The sequence below is a fragment of the Serinus canaria genome, chromosome 26 (assembly GCF_022539315.1).
Source record: "Serinus canaria isolate serCan28SL12 chromosome 26, serCan2020, whole genome shotgun sequence".
In the NCBI taxonomy this organism is placed as follows: domain Eukaryota; kingdom Metazoa; phylum Chordata; class Aves; order Passeriformes; family Fringillidae; genus Serinus; species Serinus canaria.
Window position 1 is genome coordinate 410679 of NC_066339.1, and position 12997 is coordinate 423675.

Consider the following 12997-nt stretch of genomic DNA (forward strand, 5'->3'; position numbering starts at 1 on the left):
GGTTGGGACAGACAGAACCCAAAGCTGGACAAATGGGGAATGTCCCTCCCTTCCATGGCAATTCCCCACTCCATCAGTTTGAGCCTGTACCAGCTGTTTCTGAGAGCATAAATATCCAAACAATGTTCACATATGGTGGCTGGAGAGGAAAGGGGGAACCAGCCCATGGGGACTGCTCCAGGCTGAAGGGCTCACCCCTGGAGGTGACCCTGGCAGGCCCATGGGTCAGGGTGGGCAGTGGGAACCCCATGGCAGGGTTGGATCCTGATGTTGGAGCCATGGCCTGGATGGCACAAGCCTTCTCCTTCAGCCCACTGGGCTGCTGGCAGGCAGCAGTAGAGCACCAGTTGGGATCAACCTGAAGTTTTGCCCATGGTTTGCTTCACAGCCAGGGGAAGGCCTGGTCCTCTGCAATTCTGCAGCAAGTAGTGAGGTGAAGGAGAACTTCTGCCCTTAAAAGCTGCCACAGCTCAGGGCGGAGAGTCCAGCCTGGAAGAGCCATCCAGGGCTGCCCAAGATGAAGAATCCCCCAAATCCCCCTCTCCTCTGCTCCATGTGCACACTGGGGAGCTCTGAGGGCTTGGACTCACCGGTGGAAGCTGTCCACCATCTTCAGGTGCACCCTCAGGTCCTTCTTGGTGAGGTGGTCCAGCATGCGTGCGTCCACCAGGCATTCCATGAAGTAGCTGCGGTACTGGGGCAGGCCCAGGCTGGGCAGCCACTCATTCCCAATCCACTCGTGGTTCATGTCCCCATAGGCCAAGGTCTGCACAGAAGCACATGAAGAAGCTGGGGAGAACCCAGGGCTTGGTGAAGCTGCAGAATCCCAGATCAGTGACAGCCCAGGAGGGTCATTGTCCTGAGGCTAAAGCCAGGCCAGAGGAGTCAGCCCTGGGTGATACTGAAGGCGCTGGAGGGAACAGTCCTGTTGGCCATGGTTTGTGACCTACTCATGTCCCCCCAGGAGGCAAAGCATAGCCAAAAGCAATGGCAAGGGATAACTGGACTTAATGAGCAGCTGCCTCTGGAAAAAACACACTCATTGGAAGACAAACAGCTGAGAAACAGGTTCCAGTGCATTCCCAACCCATTTTTAAGAATCTCTACTTTAAGAATCTCTGTTTTATGACTTCAAAACAAAAACAAAAAAAAAGTCAGTTCTGAGAAAAAAACCCACCCATTCACTTCTACTGCAAACTGATTTTGGGTCCAAAAATGAATTAAAATCCACCAGAAGAAAAGTGAAACATTTGAGAGGGATGAAACCAGAAAAGATGGATCCAAGCAGGACTCTTTCCTCCCACCTTTTTGGTTCATAAAAATCATCTGTATGGATTTGGGGCTACAAAACAAGTGAAAAGCAAGTGTGCAGCTTGAATCCTGCCTGCAATGCAGAGTGATTACACAGGCGGGAGCTTTTAACACAGGCTCTGGATCTCACAGAGGTCCCAGGAAAAGCCACTGCCTGGAGCAGAGAAGGGCCCAGGAGGACATCCTGTACCTGAGAGATGGCCCAGACAAGCAGCCAGGAGGTGTAGGTAAAGCCTCCAAAGTCTTGGTGAACATCAATGCCCCAAACATCCCGTGGGATGTCCAGCTCCCCCCCAACCACCCCATGCACCGCCCACAGACAGGAGTGACCCGGGGACCTCACCTGTGCCCAGCTGCCTTCTTCTGTGTCCTAAGTGTGACACACGCAGCATGATAACAGAAAGGACAGTGCAGTCAGTACCTAGTGGCCCTGCACAGGGACAGGGCCTGCCATGCACACTGAGCCTGGCACCCTTCAGCACAGAGGGACACGGGGACAGGGCTCACTCTTATGGCTTGGGGACCTCAGCCTTGTTCCCAGGGTGCTGGGGACACCCCGACCCTGCTGGGCCTGGTTCCCACCCCTTCTTTAACCAAGAATACAGCAGGGAGAAGGAGAAGGAGAAGGAGAAGGAGAAGGAGAAGGAGAAGGAGAAGGAGAAGGAGAAGGAGAAGGAGAAGGAGAAGGAGAAGGAGAAGGAGAAGGAGAAGGAGAAGGAGAAGGAGAAGGAGAAGGAGAAGGAGAAGGAGAAGGAGAAGGAGAAGGAGAAGGAGAAGGAAAGAGAAGGAGAAGGAGAAGGAGAAGGAGAAGGAGAAGGAGAAGGAGGATATGGAGGAGGAGGAGAGGGAGAAGGAGAAGGAGAAGGAGAAGGAGAAGGAGAAGGAGAAGGAGAAGGAGAAGGAGGAAAAAGAAGAGAAGATGGGATGAGGCTTGGGCTGGAAACGGCACTGACCCTGGGGCTTGTTCATCTTCCCTGGGAAACACAGAGAGTTCTTAGGTCTCCCCAGGTCAGATGGATGAAAGAGAATTAAGCTTCAGTACATCTGTCATGACCCACAGGGGGCTGCCCAAGCCAATTTGCTGATTTTGTAGCTATTTCCTCCGTTGCCAACTTATGCTGGTTTTCCCCAGAAGAGCTCACAAAACCTGACAAGGGACAGTGGCACATCCCTGCTACTCAAAAAAAGCTTCAAGAAAATACATATTTCAGAGAACCCCAAACTTGTTTGGATTTAAAGGGCTCATCCTATTCCACCCCTGCCATGGGCAGGGACACCTTCCACTATCCCAGGGTGTGCCAACCTGGCCTTGGACACATAATTCCCACCCAAATCTGAAATGCTGCCCTGCTCTGAGACACACACAGGGGGTGATCAGATTGCAGGGAAGGGAGTGTGGCTCCATCTCTCCAAAGGAGCCAGAGCTTTTGGGAGCATGGACACATCCCTGCAAGGGACCCCAAGCTGTCAGCCAGTGGCAGGGACACATGGTGGGGAAAATATTTGGGTATGCTGAGGTCAGTGGGCGATTAGACCATGACTCGGGTGCAGAATGGCTCAGGAATCTCATGTGTCTTGAGATCACTCCTGGGTTTTGTCTTTAACTCCCGAACAGCCAGGCTGCTCTGGAAACCCAGGTATATCCACAAGGGAAAAAAAAATCTAATGGGGTTTTAGAAATTGCTGGGACATAAAGGGTTGACAGAGGGTTTCTAAAAAGCTGCAGGGTGCTGTCCAAGAGCTGACATGTGAGGGATCCCCTTCCTTCTGGGTTAACACACCTGGAGCCGCTCAGACCCCGACACCCCGGGGGCTTCCCCCAACACCCTGGGGGTGCCCAGCCTCACCGACTTGGTGGAAGTTGCCATGTTCTCCATCTCCTCATGGGTGACCCAGACATTTCCAGAGGACTGCAGGGAAGAGAGCAGAGGGGTCAGAGCAAACCACCACAGAAACATGGCCTCAGTTCACAACCACCATGGAGTCATGGAATCACAGAATTATTAAGGCTAAAATATCATCAAGTCCAATCAGCATGTTCAGCACTAAACCACGTCCTCAAGTGCCACATCCACTCATTTTTTGAACACTTCCAGGGATGGTGACCCAACCATTGACCTGGGCAGTTGTGCCAGGGCCTGACCACCCTTTCACTGAAGAACTTTCCCCAGTATCCAACCTGAACCTCCCCTGGCACATTTTGAGGCCGTTCCCTCTCCTCCTGTCCCTGTTCCCTGGAAGCAGGGCCCAGCTTCCCCCCGGCTGTCCCCTCCTGTCAGGAGTTGTGCAGAGTCACAAGGTCCCCCCTGAGCCTCCTTTTCTCCAGGCTAAGCCCCTTTCCCAGCTCCCTCAGACACTCCTAGTGCTTCAGTCCCTTCTCCAGCTCTGTTCCCTTCCCGGGACACGTTCCAGCCCCTCCAGGTCTCTGTTGTCATCAAGTGCCCAGAAGTCCCCCAGGATTTCAGGTGTGACCCCAGCAGTGCCAGCACAGGGGATGGGGACTGCCCTGGGCCTGCTGCCACAACAGTGCTGGGAAAGGCCAGGTGCCCTTGGCCTTTCTGCCCACCTGAACACACCTGGGTTTATGTCCAGCCTCTGTCAGCACCAACTGTGCTGGAACCAAGCCTGGCTCAGGCTGGTGGACGATCAGACCACCATGCGCTAGAGCTGTCCTGGGGACACCCCACATCCTTGCAGATAAACCTGGTGACAACCCAATGCCCAAGGGGACCCTGGGCTGTCCATGCAGACACAGAGAGCAGACCAAGATCCTTCATTGATCTCCCTTTCCACTTTAGTGTGATGCTCAGGGAGCCTGCAGGCCTGTTCCCATCAACTGTAACCCCAGACACAGCCATCTGAGGGGGACATAGCAGCCTTTCCTCTGCCAGCTGCAAGTCTACAGATATGTCTTGGCATTACTTGGCCACCATTAACCTCTCAAGGCCTTTGGGACCAGCAAAAGACACAATCCCTCCATCCTACAAAGGGCAGGGATCTGCAGTTGCTCTGAGTTGCCCCAGGAATTTCAGATGGAAAAGTCTTGTGTTGAAATGGTTGGGAAAGGGGCTTGTGCAACCAAGCTGGCCCTGAACACCAGGAATGTTTAGATTTCTGTTCTTTGGATGGAATTTTATCCTCCCTGGGGCAGCCAGGCCTTGAGTTCTACTCTTGGCAGGATTGGCCTTCCGCTGAGAACCACATGTGAGTGGTAGGAGCCTTGAAGCTGAAAAGAGCTTCATGCTTCCAGCTGGGAATTCCCCATTTGTGCTGGGGGATGAGTGCCCAGTGGTTTGACCAGTCCATGAGGGGACATCACCCCTCCATGGCCAAGTTTGCCACAGTGATCCCAAGGAAAGGAGGGCAAGTGCAGTGTTACATTTTAGTTAAATGATATGCTCTGTCTCACCCCTTGAAAATGTAAGGTTTATTCCAAGCCTGTGATCCTCCCCTGCAGTATCATGGCTCTGTAATCCCACTGGCCCAAGTCTTATTCAAGGTCCACTTTGAATCTCCCTGTTAAGTTGTGGGGGGAGACCAGACTCTCTCTTAACCCTTTTCCCCTTAGGCTCTCCCTCTCTCCCCCTCCCTCCCCCCTCCCTCCTTCTCCCTCAGAAACAATGCTGCTCCTGGGCCTGGGACCCCCAGTAATTAGCACCCTCATCTAATTAGCACCCTCAGAAGCCTTGTGGAGTCTCCTTGCCTGCCTGCTGCTACCAGAGAACACACAGCTCAGGGGGACCCCGGGGACCACAAACAAACAGCAACAGGCAAGGAGGGCAAGGAGGGCAAGGAGCGTGCTGTGTGGCCCACGGAGGTCTGGGTGAGCAGGGAGCACTCACCGTGCGGGAGGTGGGTGGTGCTGAGGGGCTGGTGAGGGACACCATCTCCTGGATGGCCAGGCGCAGCTTGAGGCGGTGCAGGGCGTTGCTGATGCCGATCTCGCGCTGGATCTCGGTGTCTGACAGGGCTGACATGATGGCCCCGCTCTTGACGTTGGCCCGGCATGCGGCCACGTACCAGGCTGGCATCCCCACCCAGAGCTGGGGACAGGGACAGCGGTGACTGCTTAGCACTGCCACCCTGGCTCCTGTGTCAGGGGCAAGGCCACCCTCTCCAGAGCCCAATATCAAAGCTGAACGTCCATATGGGATTCTTGGCTTGGTTGCACCTCGCAGAGGCGGCCTGTGGGCGGCCCAGCATCCCTGTGCCTGATGGGCACAGCACAGGGCGGGAGCACCCACAGAGCTTTCCACAGAATCATTAAGGTTAGAAAAGACCTTTAAGATCAGTTCCAACCATTTCCCAAGCACTACTACATTCACCACTTACCCATGTTCCAGGTGCCACATCCACACATCTTTCAAACCCTTCCAGTGATGGCGACCCCACCACTGCCCTGGGCAGTTGTGCCAGGGCCTGACCACCCTTTCACTGAAGACCTTTTTCCCAATATCCAGCCTGAACCTCCCCTGGCACAGCCTGAGGCCATTTCTTCTCCTCCTGTCCCTGTTCCCTAGCAGCAGAGCTTGACCCCCCCACTCCGGCTGTCCCCTCCTGTCAAGAGTTGTGCAGAGCCACAAGGTCCCCCCTGAGCCTCCTTTTCTCCAGGCTGAGCCTCTCCCTGCTCCTTCAGCCACTCCTCATCAGACTTATGCTCAAACCCAAAGCTCTGCTCAAACCATAATTCCACAGGCCCTGTGAGGGATCTCCTCTGCTCTCCCAGGATTTGCAGGCCCCAACCATGCACATAGACTGAGCATGGTGGGACATGGTAGCACACACGGACCTGTGGGGACAGCATGGGGACAATCCATGGGCACGCACCTCCAGCCAGGACACAACAGTGGGGCCGTCCCAGTGGGCAAAGGGCAATCCTTTCCTCCGAGCCTCCTCCAGGAGCTCATGCCTGGCAGGAACAGAAGCAGAAGAGTGATTTATGGGGGACTTGTGTGGAAGTGAGAGTTCTTTGAAAGGCACAGACCCCGAGCAGCAGGAATACAAATTTGTGAAGGAAGTAAAGCCCAAGAGAGGGTGAAGATGAGATTTCCCAGCAATTCCTGGTCCTGTGCCATGGCTTCCCAGCAGATCAGTTTCTTTCTGGGGTAGGGGAGGAAGTTCACTCACTTCTTCCGTAGGCGCCGATCCTTCTCAGCCTGAGCCCCCAGCTTGCCCAGTCCCAGGGGGTCCTGTATGCCCCCCTCCACATCAGCCAGCAGCACTGTTGGGCAAGCAAGACACCCTCAGGTCAGTGTGATGTCCCTGGGTCAGTGTGACCTCCCACAGGGCCAGTGTGGGCATTGTCACCATCCCTATGCCAGGGGGACACACAGTGGCAGCACAGGAGGTGACAGTGTCCCTTTGCAACCCCCCCCATGGCCTCCCAGCACCCCTGGGAAGCCCAAGTGGACCCCCTCCTGCCATCCCTCCTTTCCAAATCCCAGAATCCCAACATCACAGAACAGTCCCTTCTGGAAGGGACCCAGAAAGATCAGTGAGTCCAACAATGCTCAACATGGAAGTAGTAAAGGATTTGAGAGTGGAAAAGAAGCTCCTGCCAAAGGGCTCTGCAAAATCCATGGGGAGGGAAGTAGATTTGGGGACATTAAAGATGAGATACAGGGACAGGAGGGCACTGTCCACACCCCAGCTCTGACAGAGCATTAAGGTGCCACCATGCTTAAGCCCGAAAGGCCAAGGGGAGAATACACCAAGCTCAACTTCCCTGAAGATGCCATTGCCCCAGCATCCCCACACCAGCAGGTGGCCCTCCCTGCCCCTCCCTGTCACCGCAACAGCACCCCATTGGCAGACAGAGCCAGAGGGCGTGGAGGACCTGGCACAGACAGGGACAGAGCTGCTCACGGACCCTGCCCCGTGGCCCCTTCTCTGCTCAGCTGGTTAAAACGACCCTTCTCCTTCTTCCCAAACAGGCGCCCAATGGAGGATTTGATCCCCTTCCTCTTGGAACCCTTGTGCAAGGAGTCCTGGCTGCTGCTGGGATTGCTAGCCTGGTCCTCCAGTGAGCTGGGGATGGAAGAGGAACAGCAAAGCCTTTAGGTTATTCTTGAGAAGGGCACATGGCAAACCCCAGCCCACCCATCTCACGTGTGCCCCAGGTGTATCCTCAAACCAACAGAGATGCCAAGGGTCTCCACATACCTCCTGCCATCCTCCTGACTCAGAGCAGGGTGACCCAGCTTCTCCAGCCGCAGTGTTCTGGGTGAAGAGGGCGGGGATGTCTCACACTTGATGGTGGTTTTGTCCTCCCGGCTCTCGTCCCGAGCTGCAGGTGACTGAACAAGCGGGGAGGCCATGAGGGTGGGAGGCCAGACCCCAGCTCCATCCTTGCCCTGCTGCCTGCCTCTCTCTTGCTCCATGGAGGCATGGCCAAAAGAGCCACCAGAGCCCTGGGGCTTTGCCACGCTCCAGGAATGGCCTGAATGAGAGCTCTGGCAATGGTTCCAGATGCCCAAGTAGATGGGGAGGATGTGGCAGTATGGCTGAGATCCTGGGAATGGGGGGTGAGAGGATGCAGCCCCATGGTCCAGGTCAGGGTATGGGGACAGAAGCTGCTGACCCTCATCAGAGGGCTCTGAGGAGAACAGATGGGAATGTCCCAAGGACACCCTGTTGCCAGAGGGGACACAACATTTGAGGACCCAGTGGCTTTCTGAACCTCCCCATTTCCTGCCAGACCCCCCAGGCTGCCAGTGGGAACATGTCCAAGCACCTTTCGGGATCCCCATGATCCTCCTGCTGAATCCCTGGGGTCCCCAGCTCCATCCCGCGCCTGCTGCACCCTGACCTGGTGTGGACAAAGCCAGGAGCAGGCTGGAAAAAGGGCTTGGACAAAAACCAACGGGATGGGAGCCACTCACTAGCAGTTTCCTCCGGTGCTTCCTCAAGTCGCTGGGCTGATTGCAAGGGGGAAAGCGAGAGAGACACAGAAAGGGGGGCAGTTAATGGAGCACCCCCCCAGAGCAGTCCCGGGGCCAGGCTGCCAGCCTGGAGACAGCAAACACGTGCACCCCTTCATCCCACACCACCACAGGCCCGTGTGGACACCGGGCATCGCTCCCACGTCAGCCCCGGCAGCCCCGGCCCCTCCTGGCTCCTCACCAACGTCATGATCCCCATGCGGTCCAGGTCCTGTGCGGCGCTGCGGGAGCTGAGCTTGGGCGTGGAGCGGCCGCTGAGTGGGGGGGACGAGCTGGCCAGGGACAGGGCCGTCAGCGAGGTGGGGATGGAAGCCCTCTTGCACAGCTGGGTGAGGTTCAGGCCCTCCATGCTGCCGCTCGTGACCCGTGTCTCCAGCTCCTCTGCACGGAGCTCTGTGGACTCCTTCTCCTCCTGGATCATCCTGGAGGAGCAGCAGGGCTCAGGGCTCCTGGCTCCCCACCTTCCCAGGGACACAGGACCTCTATCCTGGGGAAATGCACCTTGGTCCTGTTCCTCAACCCCCAGTCTCCAAGAATGGCAACAAGATCCATCAGGATCCATAAAAACCAGAGCTGAGACACATCCTGATTCCTTTTTATAGCCATGGAGGATATGAAATATGATTGTTTGAAATAATGACCCTCTGAGCCAGCACTGGTGCAGCTGAGGGGCAGGGAGACTTGTCAGGAAGGACCAAGCCCTGTGGCTGGATGTTCTGGAGTCACTTCCCTGACTGAAGACACATCAAGGCCCCAATTTTAGGCCAGCAGTGCCTGCTGGCTATTAGTTGTCCCCCTGGAGCACAAGGCAGTGGAGGGTTTTGGCCATGGTCATACCTGATCTCTTCGTTGATGGCATCCAGCTGCTCCTGAAGCATCATGGCCAATGTCTGGGCATCTGAGTGCCCACCAGGAGAGAGCACATCCATGGAGCTGAACAGTGTCTCTCGGTCATCCTCGTCCACGTCGGAGATGTCAGGGTCGCTGTCAAAGGTGTGAGGCCCTGTGGCCAGGACCACACCTGCCTGGGCCTGCTCCCAGTCCTGGGGGAACAAGGGCCACAGTCCTACACAGCATTCCCATGTCTCCAAAAGCCAGACTGGTGATCTCCATGCAGGAATTCTATCTTAATGTGACCCCATCGAGAAACCCTTCCAATGTTCCCCCATCAATGCACCAGGAGAAAGAAACTGCCCCAGGTGTCCAGATGTGACCCTAATCCCAGGATGCAGGGCAGGAGCAGACCCTAACTCTGGGGTGCACAGGCTTTACCTTGGCTGGCTCCTCTCTCCGGGAACTGAATCGTCCCTTCTGTGCACGGGGCAGCCCCGGAGCTGCTCCGAAGGGCTCGGCCGGGGCGTGGACCACAGTTCCCAGCGGGAAGCGCAGGTCAGTGGCACTGCCCATGTGGGACCTGGGAAGAAAGAGCCCTGTGGGGGACATTGCTCTGTGCAAGACACCCTCACCCTCAGGCTGCTCCCCTTGCAGCCCAGGCTTCTTCATCAGGGACAGAGCAGAAGGAAGAGCAGGAGGAGGAGGAGGAGGAAGAGACCACTGAAGGATACTCATCCCAGCAATGTTTGCCTGCTTGGCATGAAAGGATGCAAAACCAGGCTCTCGAAAAAGGTGCCCCATTCCCCCACAGGGGACATGGAAATGCACTCACAGAATCTCTCACAGAATCATAGAATCACAGAATATCCTGAGCTGGAAGGGACCCACAACAATCAAGTCCAGCTCCTGCCCCTGCGCAGACACCCCAACAATTCCACCCTGGGCATCCCTGGCAGTGCTGTCCAAACATTTCTGAAGCTCTGGCAGCCTCAGGGCTATGTCCATTCCATGGGGAGCCTGGGCAGTGCCAGCACCCTCTGGGGAAGAACCTTTTCCTGATATCCAGCCTAAATCTCCCCTGACACAGCTCCAGCTGCTCCATGGGTCTTGTCCCTGCTCACAGAGATCAGAGATTGGAGCTGCCTCTTCTGAGGAATCTGCAGCCTTTGATGATCTCTGACCTCTGGAGACTCCCAACTTTCCCAGACTGTCAGAAGTTTGGCCCTGGGCCTTCCCCTGCTGCTCCCTCCCCCTTCTCTGTGCACCCATCAGGGCATCCAGCCAGTTCTGCCCAAAAGCCGCTGCACTGGGGGGGCTGCTGTGGAACCAGGACTGAACAGGCCCCTCCTGCCCCTCCCTCTCCAGAGCAGCTGTATTGTCCCAACACAGTTTGTGTCTTCTCCATACCCATGTACCCAGCAAGAGCCAGCCAGGGAGCTCTTGTCCTTTTTATGTTTATTCCAACTTTTTCATGAGAAATACCCTGATGAGGGTCAGTCTCTTCTCCCAGGCAGTGAGTGACAGGATGAGGGGAAATGGCCTCAAGGGAAGGTTCAGGTTGGATATCAGGAAAAATTTCTTAATGGAGAGGGTGGTCAGGCCCTGGCACAGGCTGCCCAAGGCAGTGGTGGAGTTCCCACTCCTGGAAGAGTTCAAAAAATGGTAGATGAGGCACTTAGTGATGTGATTTAGTGGAAATGCTGGTATTTGGGTGAAGGTTGGATTTGATGACCTTGGAGGACACTTCCAACCTTAATGATTCTGTGATTTCAGTGAATAAAATTCCACCTGCAACATCTTCCAGGTGTGAGTACATGAGCATTGTTGGGACCTCCCAGCAGGAACCAGCTGGGACTTCTTCACCCTCCTCCTCCTTGCCAGGGTTGGTGCTTGGGACCAGGCCCTGGTGAGTCCCACACCAGGCAGAGCAAGGCAGCAGCTTGACAGGAGGGCACTTTGAGCCACTTGTGGTGCTCATTCCATGTCTCCACTTTGCCCAGTTGTTCCTCTTGGCCCTGAAGACCCAACCATGGAGCTGAGCAAGGCACATTCCTGGGCACAGGGTGATTAATCCCCACATACAGTGTCACTGGAGACTCGAGGTTTATTTAATTTAAGGTGAATTTAAGATGACAAAAGCAGCAGCCCCAGGCAGATGGTGGTTTTCCACCATAGTGGGCCTGGTTTGCAGGCCTGGATACAGAATCAGTTCAGGCCCGGAGGTCAGGCAGATACAGGCCTGGAGACAAATCAGCACCATAAGCAGCATGGCTGGGCCAGCCTGGTGTGTCAGACAAAGGCACAACCCAAGTTCCAGGGATTTCAGAGCTGCTGACAAGCTGCTGCCCAGCTAAAACCAGATAAAAACATGTTAGACAAAAGATGACATTTCAGCTGGGGGATCATTCTGCAACTCAAGATTTCAGCTGATTTTTCACCTGAGAAATATAAAAAATCACCAGATTGTCCATCCTGCTCTTAGAGACCCATGCAAAGAGGTCCCACACATGCTCCAGACTCTGCTCCAGCACCCAGCTCTCCTTCATTCTCACAGGCTCTTCCTCACCCTCCCCATTTTTTCTCTCCATGACAGACACAGGGTCTCCAGGCCTTCTTCTCCTTTCTGCTGACAGGTCCAAGGCTGTTTACATCAGCTCCTCCCCCTCTTTTCCAGTCTTACTAAGAGGGGAGTTTTCTTCATTGGTTTCTCCCAATGACCCCTTGCTGCCTTGAACCTATGCTGGAAGTGCTCAGGGCAGGGTGTGGCATCCCAGATTGTTGTGCCGTCACCCTCCTTTACCACCTCCATTTTCCAGGAGTAGCTCTGGGTATTTTGGTCAGTGCTGGAGGCTGAGACCTGATGGACTCACCTCTGTTCCTGGTGCCCTGGGCAGGGACATCCCCACATCCCAGCTGACTTTAAATGAAAGGGTGTGGGAGGACCATTGCATTGGAGAAAGAGGGGCTTTATTCTCCTTTGCCTGCAACAGCTCCAAAGCAATTCCTCCCTCTGCACAATCCCCTGTACTCCATAGGGGAAAAGTCCTCTGGTGAATATCCAGCTTTCAGAGCAAAATAAGTCCTAAGCCATTTGTGCAGAAAAACTAGAGCAAATCTGGGGCCATTCAGTTGGGCTATTCTCAAGAGTCCATGTCCCACCCCAAGACAGATCCATGGTGGGACAGCAAGGCTGGAGCTGACCCTGTTGTGAGGACCCATCACAGGGTCAGCCAGTGCTGAAGCTTGAAGGCACCAGAATCACCCAATGCCAGCACCACTTCGGGGCCCCCAAAGCAAACTGCCCCCAGAGCCAGGGGTGCAGGGGTTTGCCCTGGAACTTACCTGGTGTGCACACTTTCCACAAACGTCCCACTCCTGGTCTTGAGCTGATCCACCTCCAGCCTCAGCTTGTCGATCTCGTCGGACAAACGCCGCTGTTTGGGGGGATGAGACAGGCAGGGCTTGGCTTTGTACTGGAGAGCTGCCAGGTTTGGGGCAATCCACATCCTTGGCTATTGCCATGCTTACATTCCCAGATCCCTACCCCAGGTTTAAAGCATCTTGGACACATCAGCAGAGAACAGCTCATGCAGGCAGAAGGAATGAGGGTGCTGGGGTGGGAAGATCAGGACAGACAGGCACAGGTGCTCAAGGAATGCTGCTTTGGGAGATGAAGGAAAACAGGTCCCCCTTAGATGCTCTGGTTCTTCTCCAGACTGCACATGTGTGTTCCCTTGGCAAGGGACTGGCAGTGAGGGACCCCCCAGCCAAACTTGCTGCTGGCCCTGTCCCTCCTGCTCCCAGTCCCATCCCCATGGGGAAGCTGTGCCCGCACCCAGTGCTGGGAGATGCCAGGGGGAGGCTGCAGGTGGACAGGGAGGGAGGGGAGAAGGGATCTCCCAGGCACAACA

At 55.4% G+C, this 12997-nt stretch overlaps 1 protein-coding gene across 7 annotated transcripts in view; it reads right to left on the bottom strand.

Moving 5' to 3' along the window:
- Window positions 1–12997, bottom strand: part of PPFIA4 (PTPRF interacting protein alpha 4) — a 62109-nt gene that overhangs the window by 4932 nt on the left and 44180 nt on the right. For 2 of the 7 annotated variants that reach the window (XM_018922280.3, XM_018922277.3), the window contains 13 exons: window positions 12429–12520; window positions 9525–9666; window positions 9090–9295; window positions 8434–8674; window positions 8193–8228; window positions 7474–7607; window positions 7181–7338; window positions 6439–6532; window positions 6139–6220; window positions 5154–5354; window positions 3159–3221; window positions 1655–1681; window positions 591–766 (listed from right to left, as the gene is read on the bottom strand). In XM_018922280.3, coding sequence (XP_018777825.1) covers window positions 591–766; window positions 1655–1681; window positions 3159–3221; window positions 5154–5354; window positions 6139–6220; window positions 6439–6532; window positions 7181–7338; window positions 7474–7607; window positions 8193–8228; window positions 8434–8674; window positions 9090–9295; window positions 9525–9666; window positions 12429–12520 — 1652 coding nt within the window. Of the gene's footprint in view, window positions 1–590; window positions 767–1654; window positions 1682–3092; window positions 3222–5153; window positions 5355–6138; window positions 6221–6438; window positions 6533–7180; window positions 7339–7473; window positions 7608–8192; window positions 8229–8433; window positions 8675–9089; window positions 9296–9524; window positions 9667–12428; window positions 12521–12997 lie in introns of all 7 variants that reach the window. The other 5 variants (XM_050985329.1, XM_018922278.3, XM_050985328.1 and 2 more) reach the window with 3 other exon arrangements.